Raw genomic sequence first — 17186 nt, 5'->3', positions numbered from 1 at the left:
CACTGGTACTTGTACATACTGTACAGGGCGAGTACCGGCGGGCATGGACCCTCCCTCAGTCAGATAAGCTTAATAGGTAAGGAATGCTAACTACGTAAAGGCGACTGTCGACGAGTGCCGTGTATGGATACCAGAGTCCTACATATGTACTCGTAATATTTACTTCTCCAGTGGCTGCCGACGTCGGAACTCCAGTGCCCAAGATCTCCAGTGCCTAAAAAGGCTGCTCAGACTCGGCTCCACGGCCCTGCATAACATTGTTTACAGTATTGTCTGTACCGAGCACCCTAGGCCTGTCTACCCACATCACTCTGACTTCAGGCCGCATGCCAGGGAGTAATCCAGATTTGTTCATTGGCCCATCTGGCTAAGATTTCCAGACCCCTGGCCCGTTTTCTCGGTATTCGACACCGCGTATCCAGACTCTCGATCCAGAGTGAAGAGGGCTTGACTGTGTCTTGTCTCCTCGGACAGATGGGCTGATCTTGACATTCCACCCACCCACACACAAACAACCAATTTTAAGATTTTTCACATGTCCTGAACTTGCGAACTGGTGCATTGAAACAGGCCCTTCTTTACTGGCTTTGGTGGCTCTCATCGTGTTATAGCCTGATATTCAGGGCCGCCATCGGGACATGTATTGTACCTATGGTGGTGCATTCGGTAGTGCTTCTGGTAGTGTCGTAGTACTCGGTACGATAACTGGAAAAATCCTAACTTCTCGGGTGTCGGCCGGGAGCCTCGTCTCACCCATTTCGTCGACACATGGAAATTTGTTTTGCTCCATGACCAAAGCTCGTGGACGGTTTCACAGCATGGTTTATACTCGGGGAGAACCGGTTCCTGATCCCCAGAGAAAGCACTGAGGTATCTGTGTCAAGGGATAATCTACTAACGTGGGTGTCCCATGTGATCTTCGTGCTTATACGGGCAATTGCCCCCTTGATGAAGCTGGCATTGGTTACGGAATGTCAGAGGCTGATCGGGTGTGGGCCCCATGTGAGAGACGAAGCTGTGGTTGAAGGACTCGTCCACCGAGATGAGGAAAAACTTGCACCCCTGGTTAGTATCGAGGTGGCTGGTGCCTGAAGACAAGGTATGTCGACGTCGATGTGAAGGTTGAGTGTGAAGAAGAACTTGCCGTTCAGTCATGCACATTGTTTTTGAAAAAGGCCTAGGAAAGGATCTGCTTCAACCAGGCTGCGCCGGTGCTACCCGTAGTTATTTTCAAGCACACATTTTCAGGTTGGCTTTGGCATTCCAAAATTGGATGTACAATCAGACTCTGTGGGAAGCCGATCGAAGATTCTTGACCAGCGTAAGGAAAGTCATTCGTATGATGAAGCTGGGCACCACGTCCCAATGATGCTGTCAACCTACCTCCCTCTTGAGTCTCATCTCAATGACACAGGCAATTTAGCAAAAGTTGAGTCGTCCAATACGATTTCCCAAACGATGTATGATGTAGTCAGTCGAAATCTTCCCAAGTACTACTGGTGAGAGGCATTGCACCCTGTTTCTCTACTCAGAATAGATATTTCCCCGCATTGATTTTCTACATCTCGATACTGTATTGGAGTAATAGCATGTAAACAATACCAATTGATCCTTGAATTTCAACTAATGCACGTCTCAACAGTAGTTCAGAAATGCTCATACTGTAGCTACAACGACATAACACGAGATGATGTTCACAACGACACTCCCTCTTTGTCCCCCGCCATCTTCCTCCCTCCTCCCTGCACCACCCTCGTCTTCATCGTTCGAACCAAGTCAACAGCCACCGCACCACCCTTCCAATCATGCCAGACGGAACAAAACCCAAGCCGCGATGGCTCGCAATACGAACTTGGCGACCCTGGCCATGGACGAGAGGACCATCGTGCAGCGGAAAATGGCCATAGCGATGTACGGCTACAGCTGGCTCAAGCCCGCCGGCTGCGCAAAGACGATGCTCGGCAGGCGGGAAGAGGAGCTCGAACGCGAAGAGGTGGAGAAGCAGCTCCGCGAGGTCGAGCTGCAAGAACGTTTGGCATTGGAGGCGGAAGAACAAGAGCGGCTGGCGGAAAGGGATGCCCTCGGGGAAACCCAAGACGACAGGGACCTGGACGGGGACATCCCTGACGCAGAAGAGGACGAGGACGAGGATGAGGAAGATGAGGACGGCGAAGAAGACGGGTGGGTCGAGGACGAAGACAGCGAGGCCATGATGCACACGGGCTTCGATATGGAGGGTGACCTGGATGATGACGTTCCAGAAGCCGAAGATGACGGGGACGATGACGCCGAGAACGAAAACGACGAGGACGGAGACGAGGCTCAGGATCAAAGCCAGGCGTGGGTGTATGATACTAGGAGAGAGCCCGACAGCGACGAGGACGGTGGTCAACTTGTACGTGCAAGAAACGTCAGGCACGCTCACATCGCCGGTGTGCGCGTCCCGGTGCCCGGCAGTGAGTACGAATACGACGAACAAGAGGCGGAAGACTTGGCCAATGCGATGCTCGACGAGGATGAGATTTTTGAAGACGAGCAAAACATGGGCATGGAAGGCGAAAGAGACCTGGACGACGACGTGCCCGACGCCGACGAGGGCCAATGGGAACATACCGACACGGAAGCCGAGGAGAGCGAAATGGACATTTCCATCGTGCCGGCTGGACAGGAACAACCAGGAGAGCGGATGGTGGGTGGTCTGGGACGACAGCATCCTCCACAGCCGCAGAGGGCCGTCGGAGGCCGGACGCGCGCGTCTGCCTCACGGGATTCGGGCTCCTGGATCGCCTCGCCGCACGCGAGATCGGGAATGACCAACACTCACAGGTCGACCCCCGATGTCTCCATGACGGGCGGCGCGTATTCCCGCGAGTCTGCCGGCCTCCTGCTGTCCGGAAACCGACATAGAGGCGCCCAAGTCCGGCCGCCGCAACCTCACTACGTGCACACTCCTGCGATGTTGGACACTCCCTTGGACGGCGACGAGGATATGAGGGAAGAAGATGACGATCCCTTCGCGTCGTCGACGGGACCAGCCTTTGGAGCGCACGCACGACCTACGGTTCGTGTTGGCGGTGGTCATGCCACTGTGATTGACAGCGCGCCAGGATCCGGACCCGGGCGAGGAAGTGGTAGAAGAAACGGCGCAGGTGAGAGTAGTCCTTCACGGGCGACGGCCGCTCGAGCCTGGCTTGACGGTGCAGCCGCCGCGGTGGGCGGCAGCGCGAGGCGTACCTTGTTCGGACGAGCAGCGAGGAGAGGACCTGCAGCTACCACGACGACGACAGGTGCGAGTGCTGCTGTCAACTTGTCCAGTAGTGGCGGTTTGTTCACTCCGTCACCCGGCATGCCTGGCCCTGGACATGGACATGGACACACCGGAGCTGAATCGAGTACGAGTACGCCCGTGAATCAAAGTGGCGGCCAGGACCAAGCCCAAGGCCAGCGACGAAGTGGCCGCTTCTTGAACTCCAGGAGAAGGGCGGCTCAATAAAGAAGACCTGGCATATGAGTACAGACTCGCCACTCGAAACTATGACAATGGTCATGAGAAAAATAGGGGGGGGATCATTGATTTCACCCTAAGATTATGATTATGATGCCGTGTATGATACATGATACAAAGAATACCTAGTAGAAAACTGAATGTACATTATATTTCCCTCACAGATCGAGTAACGTGTCGTATCCTTCCTCCATCAACCTTCCACAGAGCGATCAACGATTATATGCGTTGCCTTTCAACCTAGGGCTTCATACACGCTCCAAAGGCCTATACTTGTAGAGAGAGGGAGAGGTGGTTTCGAAAAGTAATATATGTTGCTTCCCATACTCATACCTAGAGTTGGACTTCTTCCGAAAACATCAGACACGTCTGATCCTTCTCTGGCAGAAGATGATAAGTCTTTATTGGCTGACACGTCCAATAGGTACCCTGCATCGTCTCCTTCTCATTTCGCCTCCGGCAATACTTGATCGCGTTGTCGTAAACGAGGGTGTCCGGTAAAATATAAATTGATGAATGAAAACCCCCAACGCCAAACGCTTGAGCCTGAACTTTTCTGATAGTGTACAAGAAGCTAATACAAGCTTCAAATGTTGGTCATATAAGCAGGAGAAATCGATTATTATGATGTCAAGGTCGTGATCGATTCTTTCGCCGTCACTGCTTGAGTGTCTGGACAACTGCGTCCATTTTGAACAGGGGCATCTTTTGGTTGCGTGGTGAGCCTTGTCTTGTCGTTGAACGGCAAAAGAATTGCACCCTTAGTTAGGATGTTGGATGTTAACTTGTGCGGCGCCCACTTCATCCAAAACCTGGGAACAGTTCACGTCGACCCCCTCCTGCTAAATGTAGTGTGTTTGCTGCTTCGAACGGTCTGGCCGTGCTTAAAACAACCATACCCACGCGAAGAGTGCCCATACCGCCACAAAGAACAACACCCACACTTTCCACCCTACCCCCGTCCGCTCGGCCATCCGAAGCATTCTCCTCATCGTACCGCGTAACCGCACACCAGTGTTTTCAAAAGTATCATTGATCTGGCTGGCCAGGGTACTCGAGTCTCTTATTTCGTCACCAATAGCGATGGTGAGCGTCTTCAACTGTGAGACCTTCTGCGACAGAAGGCTTGTGGCACTGATTTCGTTCTGCGCCTCGAGTTCCTCGAGTACAGACGTAGAGTATTGGCCTTTTGAATTGGGCGTGGCGGAGCGGAAGGAGGAATTGGATTCATGAGGCGTGCTGCCATTCGTAGAAGCATATGGGTTCAGATACGGCGATGATGAGGACGCAGGTCGGTCCGGCTGTGAATTATAGGCGTATCCAGGGCGAGGGGAGGAAGAGGACGACGGCCGGGAACCTGGATAGTCTTGGAACAGAGCGGAGGAAGGAGCGGCTCGTCGGTTGAGCGATGAGTACCGGTTTCTGTTGCGCGAGTCAGAAGAGCAATTTGCAACCAGAGAATTTTGGTATGTATACGTACGTAGACATCGTGAAGTCTTATTGCCACAGAAGCGGCACGAGGATCGTGAAGTGTCTGCAGCTGCAAAGTATGTTGGTTGGTCGAGGCGCGGACGTAGAGATGTAGTTGCGAATACTCGAGGGTCGCAGCTATCGGAGTCTGTGGACAAGACAGTTTCGAGGAGTAGTTGCAACAAGTAGCCTACTCCAGGTGTTACTCTCTTCCGCAATATTTGTTCAAATGGTGTATCGGGTGTTGCCATCCGTACAGCAGGCGACCAGGATATCGGGACACAACGACAAAAGACGAGGCTGCGCTAGGCAAAATCCGTTGTCATCCTTCAGCCTTGGTCGAGTATCTGTACGTACGAGCGCCGTTATGGTATTGCGGAGAACTATTTTCCCCGCGACGCGTCTTTCGAGTTGGAACGATCACACTACTTTCCCAGAGTCCAGCGAGAGCGAGTGCTAAAGGACATCAAGATCCGGGGACTTTGCCTGTTGTCGAACCGACACACAATACCCGATGGTCAGCCCCCAGTTTCGCTAGAACAATGCGCAACCATGTCGCAACACCGCAATGAAAGTTTTGGTTCCAATGGTGAGGTCGACGCGGAGGTGGTCTCGGAACTACGAGATCGTTTGACTGAAGTCTCTATAAAATGCTCTGAGCGTTGCTTGTATCAGTCGGCCAAATGGTAAACATCGATCCCATGACTTTGGGAAACAATTGTGCAAGAGCGTTGACTCTTATAGGGCAGCCGAACTCCTCAATTCACTTCCAGAGGACCATGACCATGACGACGACGATTCCCAGATGCGAGATACGAACAATGTCCAATCTTCATACCGCGTATTCTCTACGAGCTACGATGATCCGGAGGAAGCAATGTTGGAGGCCAAGGAAGCGCCCAAGTATCTGCTTGCAAAGGCTTTGTTCGACACCAAAGAGTTCGACAGAAGTGCCGCCGTTTTCCTCCCGCCAGCGATCCCAGCAGGCGGTCTTGCAATTTTTGACAAGCAAAAAAGTCGAACACCCATGTCAACGCCTTCTCGATACAAGAGTAAGACAAAACAGGCGGATTCGACGACTGCCAACCCATATCCACACCTAAGCCAGAAATCCCTTTTTCTGGCCCTCTATGCACGCTACCTGTCGGGGGAGAAGCGCAAGGAAGAAGAAACTGAAATGGTCTTGGGTCCTGCCGATGGAGGACAGACTGCGAATCGAGAGCTGCCGTCCCTAGCCCGCGGCCTGGAGGCATATTTTCGAAACCGCGACGCCGCAGATCCGACACTGAAGCGCTCCCAAGGGTGGCTAGAATACCTCTATGGCGTGGTGTTGTCCAGGTCACGGCAGGAGTCTCTCGCACACCAGTGGCTTCTGCGATCTGTCCGGCTGAATCCCTACCATTGGGGCGCCTGGGAAGAACTCGTTTCTCTCCTGGCCTCCGTGGATGAGCTCTCTACACAACTTACAACCCCGTCTGTCCTCCCTTCCAATATCATGTCTATAATGTACCAGGCCGTCGCATCCGTCGAGCTCTTCTCGACCACGGATCAGTCCACGACCGTCTCCTACCTCCAGACGCTCCTGTCCTACTTTCCCACATCAACCTTTCTGCTCACCCAGCTCGCGACCCTCCATTATCACGCGAAGGATTATGATGCCGCGGCCTCCATTTTCGAGGACCTGCTGGTCACGCATCCTCAGCGCCTGGATGGCCTGGACCATTACTCCAACATTCTCTACGTGATGGCCGATAGAACTCGCCTTGCGTTCCTGGCCCACCTTGCCACGTCCATTGACAAATTCAGACCCGAAACCTGCTGCGTTGTCGGCAATTACTATTCTCTCTGCTCGCAGCACGAGAAGGCCGTCATGTATTTCCGCCGTGCATTGACCTTGGACCGAAACTTCCTCGCTGCCTGGACCCTCATGGGCCACGAGTACGTCGAGCTCAAGAATACGCATGCGGCCATCGAATCCTATCGACGCGCCGTGGATGTCAATCGCAAAGACTACCGCGCCTGGTACGGTCTAGGTCAGGCGTACGAGGTGCTCGACATGGGCTTCTACGCTCTCTTCTACTACCAGCGGGCCGCGGGCTTGAGACCGTACGACCCCAAAATGTGGCAGGCCGTCGGGTCATGCTACGCGAAGATGGACCGGCTGGACCAGGCCATTCAGGCCTTCAAGCGAGCCTTGGTTGCGGGGACGTATTTCGATGACGCGGGAAGCACGCAAGGCAGCTTTTCGACGGCCGGCAAGGGCAAGGGGCTCCAGGCGACGCAATCCAGAAAACTCCTCGACCCGGACACGCTCTATCAGATCGCGCTGCTTTGTGAACGGAAAGCCGGGGCGTCGGGCGACGCCGAGGCCGCCAAGTACATGGAGTTGTGTGTCGCGCAAGAAGTAGGTGGCGGCGTGGTAAAAGATCCGTCTCGGGGGGACAAGATATCGGCGGGAAAGAGAGCCCGAAAAGAGGCCAGGCGCCGTACGGTATCTACAGCGGAGGCTGCGGTCGACGATGATGTTGTCGTTGGAACAGGCGACGGGGACGACGACACGGAGATAATGTCTTCGGATCACAGCGAAGGAGACGAAGACGGCCACGATCGCGACGCCGACGAGCCGGAGGCGAACCGGGACGGCTTCGGGACTGGAACCACGGCGACCACGTCCAAGGCCCGCCTGTGGCTCGCGCGCCGGAGTGTCAGGACGGGCGATCTGGATCGGGCGGAGAGATTGGCGGAGGAACTGTGCATGGACGGCTACGAGGTCGAGGAGGCGAAAGGCCTGGTCAGAGAGGTGAGAGGACGGCGAGGGGGAGTGGTGGGAGGCGATATGTGATGCAGGCTCGGATAATCAGTTGGAAGGCAAAACAAATGAGCGTCGATCAGTGCACGAGTAAAGCATGATCACAATGAGACTTAAAAATATAGAAGTGAGAAGAGATCAACCTTTTGTATGCCTTCGGTTCATAGCCGTGGCCATTAACGAAATATTGTCATTTATGAGTGCTCGAAACAAACAGAACACCTCGTCTTCCAGCCCTGGTTTTCATAGACACCATCATTAACTTCGATTGCGTCCAACTCGACAAGCTCTAAAACCTGTTGCTGCTGATGCGGCTACACTCATCAATCCTTCTTCGCCCGTCCTTTTCAATATTATTACCGCTGACTAGCGCACACATCATAACCCTCCTGCCGGTACTCTAATTCTGCATTTTCGTCAACTGTTTGGTGATGTCGAGTCAGCCTCGAAAGACTGAGGGGATAAGAGGTAGGGTTTTGTGGTAAAGGTCTGGATCATGGTCAGCAATCTGTCAAATAAGGAAGAGCTCCCACCACAGTTGAAGCAGACCAGGTCTGCAATGCTCTTCCTGTCAACCTTGTCTGTCGGTGTGATTGTGCGGCAATCGAACCGTATTCTTCGGTTACGATGCTCTGCTTTGAGAGCAGAAGTCACATTCTCCTCACAGCATGCACCTGGCAGTCGATACGGGCACTTTGCACTCGATTGACCCAGTTCCGATATCGAGCCCAAGCACAGATGGCAACCTTGTAGCCAGGTTTCAAGCTTCTGACAATGTCTCTGATATCTTCGTTCTCATCATCGTACCTCCAGGTGACATCGTGGGTGTGCCACTCGAAGTCAGCATTGATGTTGGTGATGATGTGTCTGCCTGTGAAAGGGCCTTGAGATTCATCTGTGCCAGGTGGTAGAATGGCGACTTCAAACCAGGTCCAGCTTTCTTTGTACGTGTAGTGAAAAGCCGTCTCGCTCCATCCTTGGTCACGCGAGGTGACTCGAAAGGTCAGGCTGCGCAGAGCGTGGGGAGGAAACGTTGAAGGGATGTCGGCGAGGAGATAGATTCTTCCAGCTTCATTCTCGGTGACTCTCATTTTGCAATTGCTCGAGGCTAGGGGGATATCCACCCAGAGCTCGGCCATGTCAATGATGTCTGGCACCAAGTCTGCCGTAAGACGCTGGGCGAGAAGAGAGGCGACTTGTACGGCATCTGGTTCGGATGGACCCTGTTGGATCATGGGAAGTCGGAATGTGGGAAGGATGTAGGACAGAATAGGAGCAAAGAAAGAAAAGGGACGGGGTAGATTTTCAATATCCTCGACATGCCAGGTGTGCTTCCCGGATGTCTGATCCAAGATGATCACGCCAATGACGGCAGAGATTGCGGGGAGCGTAAAGATAACTTCGGGAGACATGATAGTATACAAGAAATCAGACCCTTGGCTCGGCTGCGCCATTATGAGGTGGTCGTATCTTTCATTCTGGCCGAAGGGATAGAAGAGTACAACAGTAGGAGGGCGTAAGGGAGGAGAGCATGGTTGAACGGGGTGGGGAGAGAGAAAGATGAGGAATATGAAGGCGGAGAGTTGAAGACGGTAAATGTTGACAATGGTCGACGCCTAAGATGGGAAGGTCAGGCGCGAATCAATTCACTTGTCACTTGCACCACAGAAACAGTCAGGAATCGGTGAGACATGAAGTCAACGACGCGTCGCCTGACGACTTCGTGAGTCTTGATTCGGCGATCTTCAGGCACCAACAACGTTAAAACTCCGTTGAGGCTTCACAGCCTTGCCGCGTGCTGCCGATGTTATTCCGGGACGTGTAGTCACCCTCCCAGCCAATCAAGGAATTCACTGCCATTCCTTCTGCTCAGCCTTGCGGACTCTCAAACATCCTCACCCTCATTCTCTGCTCTTACGACCCAGAGAGGATCGTGCATGAATGAGCCTTCAACCAGCGTCTGGATCTCAATGTTCCTCCAGCCGCTCCACCACAGATAGTCGCCGACCATGTTCAGTCTCTCATCTTCGTTCACCTTGAGCCACCGATCCACCACCTTCGTCGGGAAACATCGATTTGAGATGACGAGGTGTATTTTGCCCCCTGACTTTGTTCGCCGTCGAATACTTTTCAGGACGTCTACTGGCTTCGTGAGATAGTCAATGGATACTACGCAAGTGGCGGCGTCGAGCTGGCTGACATCACTCCCAGCCAGTCGCACCTCGGGATCTTGGTTCAAATCCTGAACAGACCGACATGTCAGTACCGGGTTTTTATCGAGTTCTCTCTCGTTCATGCCCGATCCCAGCACTTCGAGATGTCCCGCAGATGCCGCCTGCACCACGACTTGCGGGTAGTGTGAGATCCAGCTGCTGCAGAAGTCGAGAATTCGCCCCTTCCGAGGCAGGACTTGTTGGTAATACTTGCGAAGGGTATTGATGGCGTTGTCGTCAATATGCGTCACAAACCGAGGAGCGGCATAAAAATGAGAGTCGTTTCCGGCATCTTGAGGTGTCAAGTCTGCAGTTGAGTAAGGAAATGGGCCGTCAGGATTTGATGGCACATAGTTTCGAATCGGCATGCCTCCATTCTCCATGCTCTTGTTGGACAACAGGCCTGACAGAATTGATATTGAGCGGAGATTTCGCTTCACCAGTGCCCGAGGCATCGACCGTCCTGGGAAGATGAGATAGTTGCTGACTCGACACCCAGAGATCCCAGATGTTGATTATCGTGCCACTCTAGCGAGGAATCTAATAAGATGCCTCCCCATGTTAGGTAAGGATGATGACGTTATCGAGTCATGCCTCATGCATCTCCAATATTGGACACTCTACGAAGGGCGATAGGTAGTTCGCACACACACCTCTGAATTGCGCACAAGGCTATCTTATCACCAAAGTACCCGCTAATTGTCAAGAGACATTCTTTGAGGTGGTTATTGATTCGACAAAGCGGTGGCAGGAGTGTCTGGTGGAATTTATTGAGACATTCCTCCAACAATTGGTTGCTCGGATCATCAAGATCCACCGAGTATCTCACTCCACGTTATTCGCAAGTTCTCTCGTACTCGTATATTCGGACCTATCTGACCCCGGAGCCGAGTGTCTATTGCTGACAAAACCAACCACCAACAGCTCAAAAGGCTTCCCCGGATTTTGCTTGGTGGACTGTTCCAATTCGCCCTCTTATCATATGTGACCTCATTTGGCGTGGTCAGAAGGGCCATCACAGTGTGGCATTGTTGACCCCTCACAAGTACCCTACTAGCTTATTTGTCTCTGCATTGGGTGAGACGGAGGTGTATATAAGTGATTCGAGCCCATCTATACGGATGTCTTTTCGAGTCCCTCCCTCAGTGACTCGCTCATCGCATATCCTGTGCTCACCAACCTTTAGCCGGCCTCTTCACCGTCATCAGCACTCACTAATCTTTGGAAGGCGAAAAATGGCCACAGAGGCCCACATTGAACTCGATCCTTCTCATGCAGGTGTTTACCATGTTCCGAACATCTCACAACAATCATCCGATACTGGAAGCAAATTGCTCCAGTATAACTCGGATGCTTTCCATATCTTCTTCAATGCTTCCGGATTCCACAATCACATTGCTCATCATCTCTTAACGATATATGCTCTCGGTGCCACATCAGAAGAATTGCAACATGCGTTCGATTTCAACAAAGGCTACCAGCGAAAGCTTCCTCCTGTGGACACAGGAAATGTGCAAAAAATGTCTGATCCTGAGGGATTCAACAGCTCTCTGGGGAAAGCGCAGTACTTCCACGACTACGAGGTTTTCTTTCAAGGAGAAATCGAGAAGAAAGGGTGGGAAAAGGTCCTCAACGAACATGTTTTTGCTCGCACTGAGCACTCCGAGAGAATGTTAGTCCGCATGTTTGCAGGTTTCCTGCACCCATTGATCCATTTGGGGTTTGGGGTGGAATTCAAGCAGCCAGCCATCATGATTGAAGCTCTTGCACAAGCGGCTGTCCATGACGACTGGCCTGGTAAATTCCTCCATGCAGCTGAGAAGGCCGCCAAACAAAACCGATCCTCCAAGAGCCTGGTACAATTGATACACGAGACTCGTGCAAATGAGAAGCTCCGAAACTCTGCCCATGCTGAAGACGGCAACAAGCTCCGAGATGGGGTGTTCGCCAGAGCTGCTGAAGAAATGACAGATATTGCTTCTCAATGGACCGTGGAACCGGAAGAACTACAGCAAAAAACCGCGGAGATGATTAACGCTGCTGTGTATTTTGCTGCCGGTGCCCAGCGTCCAGGCAAACAAGTCAAGTTTGACTTCTTCTACATGCATTCCGTCAACTGCTCCATATTCTTTTCAGCATTCTTGGACGAACCATGGTTGAGTACGGAGAACAAGTGCAGGCTTCTGGAATGGAAAGGTCGACTCGATCTAGCAATGTATGTCTCCAGAGGATGCCCGAAATTGTTGACAGAAGAGATCAAGAACTACAAACCGCAGCATCCCCAAGACGGATGGGCGGAGATCATACGCAGAGTCGACAAATTCCCTGACGATGGACATGCTAGCAAATTGGTAAGAGCTCTCGCCAACGGACATGAGGTTTGCAAACCATATGAAGGGCAGTCTGAGGATGTCTTCGTTCTTCAGGGAGATGATGTATGGCTGAAATTAGGTCACATGGCCATTGATTCAGTTGAGACAGGCGAGCCGCACTGGGTACGCAATGCTGGATTTGATGAAGCTTGGGACGAGGTCCCTGAGCGGGCACGACTATGAGGGAGGCTGATATCGACGAAATTGGGCTTGCGTTCACCTATCACTACTCCTTCCTATATGTAAAATAGTATGAAGCCATATTCCAAGGTTGAGTTTGACACAGCACGCATTACGAGGGTTGAATGTAACGGAGTTGAATTTGATTGCAATTCCGAGGATGTGTTGATAAAGATATTATATTTATCTATATTTATGAAGCCCGAAACATGTCACCATTTTCCCCGCATCATCAACTCGACTCAGGCAACATCGATTCCTCTCATTACTTCTCTCCTGTCCTACACCAGTAATCTCTGTTTCTTTATCTTCTGTCCTTTAGACTGTGCTATACTCCTTGCCATCTACCATGCCTGACAAGCCTCAAAACAGTAAAGACAACTCGATCCCACCTCCTCTGGATCCTTTCCCCACCTACCAGACACCCTTCCCTCGATCAAATAGGGACGATGACAATCCCTTCATACAGTTCCGTCGATTTGCCGATGAACAGTTCTCATCGATGTTCCAAGGTATACCTCGTCTCCTTGGATTTCAGAGCAACAGACACTTTGAGGATATGATACGGGAGAGGCAGGAACGGGAAGAAGGATGGCGCAAGCAGATCGAACAGGAGATGGAGGAATGGAGACAGAACCGCGAAGGACTCATGCAGAGATTGACACAGAGACTCGAGAACAACATCCCAGAACGTATTGAGCAAATGAGACAGCATCGCGAACGCATGAGACGCATGGAGGACGCCGAGAAATCCAGCGAGGAATCCACACAATCTTTGCCACAGATTACACCATGGTCGGCTCGAGATGCGGCCTCCAAATGCCCGGCGTCGAATGGCAGCCAGCACTTACAAGGTCGACCCAAGTGTCATGCATGGCGCAACAGGAATGAGCAAGCAAGGACAGAGTTGGATGCTTACGAAACCTCAGAGCATGATAGCCTTGCACCGAACGCGCCAGGAATACAGTCAGGCTCCGACGACACACCTAGACAACGATCAAAGTCGTGGTTCTCGTCATTTGGCTGGGATGGCAGAAAGATCGAGCAAGGCAGGGATAAGGACGACTCCAAACGAGTTTCACTTGAGTGCGAGGAACGATCGTCTCAGCCTGTCACCTATACTATGTTCTCTACCAAGTCTATGGACCCCTTCGACGACACTTCCGTCACCATGCCCTGGCTCATGTTGAACAAGTACTCCCCGATATACCTTTGCAATCCCTCTCAACCGAGGATGTATGAGGTACAACTACATGATGCCGAGGACGTACCATTCCGAATCTCAAGGCCAAGATTCTTCGAGCCATCGCCACGCCATCATGAGTTCAATGAGAGGTTGGCGAAACAGCTCCCCTGGGCAGATGCGTTTGAAGACCTCATCAGCCTACAACAAACCGGCAGAATGGTGGACAGAGACTACTCGACTTGGCGCACTCCGAGTACTTGGATCCATGATATGGTCTATCGAGGGAGCTTGGGCCCTCGCTGGGCTTTCAATCACGATGGAATGCTGATCAGGCGTTCAGTTGACGCCGAGACTCGTGCCCGACAGCAAGGGCAACGCTACGGGTGGCACGATGGATTCGCCGGACAGTCTTCGCTTCTTTTGGGACGGAAAGTGAGCGAATTTCTTGACGAGATGGGCGATAATGTGACAAAAACCATTGCAACATCACCCATGTTTAGCAGCGTTTTGTCGGCCGCCAATGCAATTGTGTCGGCTGCCGAAGAAGCGCAGAGAGACTTCGAGAGCATGGCACCAGAGACTGTTGACGAGCGAGGAGAAGAATCCAGACAGACGCAAGACGCCGAGGTCGTTTCTGAGCAAGTGCGGTCGACAGCCTTCTCCCACGCCTTTGAAAGTTCGTTCTCATCATCCATCAATCAGGGAGGGACTGAAAATCAGGTTGTCGGCACAACAACGTCCATCAGTCAACGGACGCTTCCGGATGGCTCCGTCGAGACCAAACGCATCTTCAACCGACGGTTTGCCGATGGGACCACAGAGTCCGAGGAGAGCGTTGATGTGAGCCATGGCCCAGCTGCTCAGCCCAGACCTCTTTACGGAGCCCAGGCGAATGAACAGCTTGAGACCGGAACAGCTCCCGCCGCTTCATTTCATTCCGAAGACGGCGAAGGGCATGGTTCCATCCCGAGGTCAGAAAGACAACGTCAAGAGACTACAGACGGAGCAACTCAGGGGCAAACCGAGAACTCCACTGAGCAACCTAAACGAGGTGGCTGGTTTTGGACATGATCGAGGCTCAGCCCTTGATGTCTCGTATTATCCTTTTTGATCCAAGACCCCTGCGACAAGGGTCTATTGACCACGTTCTGGGGAATTCATGGATCGTAACAACTACCTAAATACTTTTGTCGTCTGGACAGTCTCCACTCACTTACTCTTGCTCTTTTTGGTGGTTCGACGGTGATGTATTTTGTTGAGATGACGATTTGGAAAAATGAATTCATGATGTTTATGTCTGTGTATACCTAGGTAGCTACTAGCAGTGTCTTGGAGTTACAATATATATGATCTCCTCTCGAGCAATTTCAGAGTCTTCCTTTATCCGTTTTTACGAGCATCGATTCGAGTCGCTATCGTCTACCTACCTAGGTACCATAGCTAGGTATCTATCTGTGTCTATGAGTACATCTATCATGACCGAAAACCTCCCGAAAGCTGTTTGGGTGGTGACAAAGAATCTCAATCAAAGTTCTTTTCTGCTCCTTCATAGTAGTCGAAAAAAAAGGTTTGTTTACAGCTTGAACCCCCGCTGTCTACCCGGCAGACAGACAAATCATGCAAACTCCTTGTCAACCTCCTCGTAATGGTCAAAGAACCCCTTGTACAGCTTGACTCCCAGACCAGGATCGAGAGAGCCCGTGGTCGCGCGGATCGAGTGCATGCTCAACTGTGGAATACCGCAGTCGATGGCACGGCAGCCCAGCTTGGAACTCGTCATGGGTCCGATGGTGCCGCCACTCCTCGAATCGTTTCGGATCTGGAAGACCTGGAGCGTGCTGCCGCATTTTTCCGCTATCCGGGACAGGAGCGCGGTCGAGACGGCGTCGGTGGTCATGTGGCCATTGGGGTCGGCGCTCACGGAAACACCGACGTTCAATCTGGGCGAGTGGTTCTCGAGATAGGACCCCAGGAAGTTCGGGTTGACGGCGTGGATGACGTCGCTCGAGACGAGGAAGGAATTGGCCATGCACCTGCCGAGGAGGTTGGGTCCGCAGCACGTCGTCATGGAAAAGTTTTGGCCAATCCTCTCAATCACATTGGACATGAAGTTGCCCCGGGCACCCTGACGAAGATACGACCCGATTTCTTCGTCATCGAAACAAGCCACCATCCTGACGATGCCCTGGGATGTCTTGTCGGAAGAGGCCAGCAAGGCTTCGACGGCGGCAAAGCAGCACAACTTGTCGTCGATCCGACCGGCAAAGATGAATTCCTTGTCCAGGCCACCCAACTGGGCAGGCTGCACGTCGAAGAGCTCGAGTTCCCAGTTCACGATGGACGTGTAGTCTTCTATCCCCATCTGTCCGGCGATGGCCCGCACCAGTCGCTCCGGCTGACTGGCGACGAACGTCCCGGCCGGGAGTTCGAGGCTCGGCTTCTGCTCCCCCGAGAGATCAGAATTGTCGAGGCCCACGATGGGTACCATGTTTGTTTCGAGGTTGAAGGGCCCCGAGGCGGCTGCGCCAAAGTGAGGTGCGAGGGTCGGGATTCTGGCGATGGGCCAGTCCAGCTTGACGAGCTCTTCCCTGATCTTGCCATCCTTGCCACGGACGAGGACCCGACCACCGATGCCCAGGTCACGGTCCCACCACGTCATGTTCATGCCTCCGGCATAAGGGGCGACTCCCAGTTGGACATAGCCAGCCTTGGTGGGCAGTTTCGGCACGGGTTTGACCTTGGCAGTGAGTGCATCGATGTGCCCGGCGACTATGGCCATGCCCTCGCCATCTAGGTAGTCCTTGCCAATTGCAAAAGCGATAAACGCGCTCCCATTTCGTTTCGTGTAGTACTTCCCCCCAGGCGCGAGGTTCCAGTGATCCCTCTCCGACAAATAACGGTATCCTGCCTCTTCTAGTCTCTTTGTCAAGGCTTCGACGGCATGAAAGACGGTGGGGTTGTTGGTCATGAAATCGAGGTACGGCTGGGTGTATTTCTCAGGGCTAAAATATCTCTGCGAAGACGGAGGAGAGTATTCACCGTGCTGTCCCATGCGGTTGTAACCTCGAGAGACATGGAGAGGGACGTCTTCATGGATCGAAGTAAAGAATCCGGAGGATGTTTTGCGTACCATGTTGGAAGAAGTATGTTTGATAGAGGTAGGGGCAGCGGCAAAGGGTGTAAACAATTACTCAGATGATCCTGAGGAGCAGTAGATACCTACCTAGTAGGTACTGGAATGTAGGCTGCTGGTACCTGAGATAGTGGCAGTGACAGTGACAGTGACAGTGATGGAGAGTGATCAACAGGGAAGCTTTGTATGTTTGACTGCGCCAGGCTGCATGTCGACGTCAATACAAGATCCGTCACAACTCCACAGCAACCGGTCGATAATGCGATAAGCGACGCCACCACCATCCATCCTGGTCGTACATAAAAAGACATCTTGCCA

General features: G+C 52.5%; 7 protein-coding genes across 7 annotated transcripts; 3 read left to right on the top strand and 4 right to left on the bottom strand.

Annotated features, from left to right (window-relative positions):
* Positions 1 to 3592: 3592 nt before the first annotated feature.
* On the bottom strand, positions 3593 to 5209 carry PV06_01569 (uncharacterized protein). Its single transcript, XM_016402177.1, has 2 exons — positions 4986 to 5209; positions 3593 to 4927 (listed from the first exon to the last, which is right to left on the bottom strand). Exons 1-2 carry the CDS (start codon positions 4991 to 4993, stop codon positions 4390 to 4392), a joined length of 546 nt encoding a protein of 181 aa, XP_016266074.1. The 5' UTR covers positions 4994 to 5209; the 3' UTR covers positions 3593 to 4389.
* Positions 5210 to 5527: 318 nt separating this feature from the next.
* Positions 5528 to 7817, top strand: PV06_01568 (uncharacterized protein; the record flags this gene model as incomplete). The annotated part of the gene is made up of 2 exons (XM_016402176.1): positions 5528 to 5661; positions 5720 to 7817. The coding sequence occupies 2 exons, from the start codon at positions 5528 to 5530 to the stop codon at positions 7815 to 7817; spliced, it is 2232 nt and encodes a 743-aa protein (XP_016266073.1).
* A 189-nt stretch (positions 7818 to 8006) lies between these two features.
* Positions 8007 to 9487, bottom strand: PV06_01567 (uncharacterized protein). Its single transcript, XM_016402175.1, has 2 exons — positions 8321 to 9487; positions 8007 to 8273 (listed from the first exon to the last, which is right to left on the bottom strand). The coding sequence occupies exon 1, from the start codon at positions 9236 to 9238 to the stop codon at positions 8435 to 8437; it is 804 nt and encodes a 267-aa protein (XP_016266072.1). The 5' UTR covers positions 9239 to 9487; the 3' UTR covers positions 8007 to 8273; positions 8321 to 8434.
* Positions 9483 to 10751, bottom strand: PV06_01566 (uncharacterized protein). Its single transcript, XM_016402174.1, has 2 exons — positions 10651 to 10751; positions 9483 to 10537 (listed from the first exon to the last, which is right to left on the bottom strand). The coding sequence occupies exon 2, from the start codon at positions 10450 to 10452 to the stop codon at positions 9670 to 9672; it is 783 nt and encodes a 260-aa protein (XP_016266071.1). The 5' UTR covers positions 10453 to 10537; positions 10651 to 10751; the 3' UTR covers positions 9483 to 9669.
* Positions 10752 to 11006: 255 nt separating this feature from the next.
* On the top strand, positions 11007 to 12591 carry PV06_01565 (uncharacterized protein). Its single transcript, XM_016402173.1, has one exon. The coding sequence runs from the start codon at positions 11119 to 11121 to the stop codon at positions 12550 to 12552; it is 1434 nt and encodes a 477-aa protein (XP_016266070.1). The 5' UTR covers positions 11007 to 11118; the 3' UTR covers positions 12553 to 12591.
* Positions 12592 to 12795: 204 nt separating this feature from the next.
* PV06_01564 (uncharacterized protein) lies at positions 12796 to 15094 on the top strand. The gene has a single exon (XM_016402172.1). It carries the CDS (start codon positions 12899 to 12901, stop codon positions 14804 to 14806), a length of 1908 nt encoding a protein of 635 aa, XP_016266069.1. The 5' UTR covers positions 12796 to 12898; the 3' UTR covers positions 14807 to 15094.
* PV06_01563 (uncharacterized protein) lies at positions 15095 to 17034 on the bottom strand. The gene has a single exon (XM_016402171.1). It carries the CDS (start codon positions 16866 to 16868, stop codon positions 15351 to 15353), a length of 1518 nt encoding a protein of 505 aa, XP_016266068.1. The 5' UTR covers positions 16869 to 17034; the 3' UTR covers positions 15095 to 15350.
* Positions 17035 to 17186: the final 152 nt, after the last annotated feature.

Source organism: Exophiala oligosperma (assembly GCF_000835515.1).
Source record: "Exophiala oligosperma strain CBS 72588 unplaced genomic scaffold supercont1.2, whole genome shotgun sequence".
NCBI lineage: Eukaryota > Fungi > Ascomycota > Eurotiomycetes > Chaetothyriales > Herpotrichiellaceae > Exophiala > Exophiala oligosperma.
The sequence above is the reverse complement of the archived record's forward strand: the minus strand, read 5'-3'. Positions and strand labels throughout refer to the sequence as shown.

Bases quoted from the DNA above. Each gene is read 5' to 3' on its own strand.
- PV06_01566 (XM_016402174.1), bottom strand. From the start codon at position 10,452: ATGCCTCGGGCACTGGTGAAGCGAAATCTCCGCTCAATATCAATTCTG.
- PV06_01564 (XM_016402172.1), top strand. From the start codon at position 12,899: ATGCCTGACAAGCCTCAAAACAGTAAAGACAACTCGATCCCACCTCCT.
- PV06_01567 (XM_016402175.1), bottom strand. From the start codon at position 9,238: ATGGCGCAGCCGAGCCAAGGGTCTGATTTCTTGTATACTATCATGTCT.
- PV06_01565 (XM_016402173.1), top strand. From the start codon at position 11,119: ATGTCTTTTCGAGTCCCTCCCTCAGTGACTCGCTCATCGCATATCCTG.
- PV06_01563 (XM_016402171.1), bottom strand. From the start codon at position 16,868: ATGGTACGCAAAACATCCTCCGGATTCTTTACTTCGATCCATGAAGAC.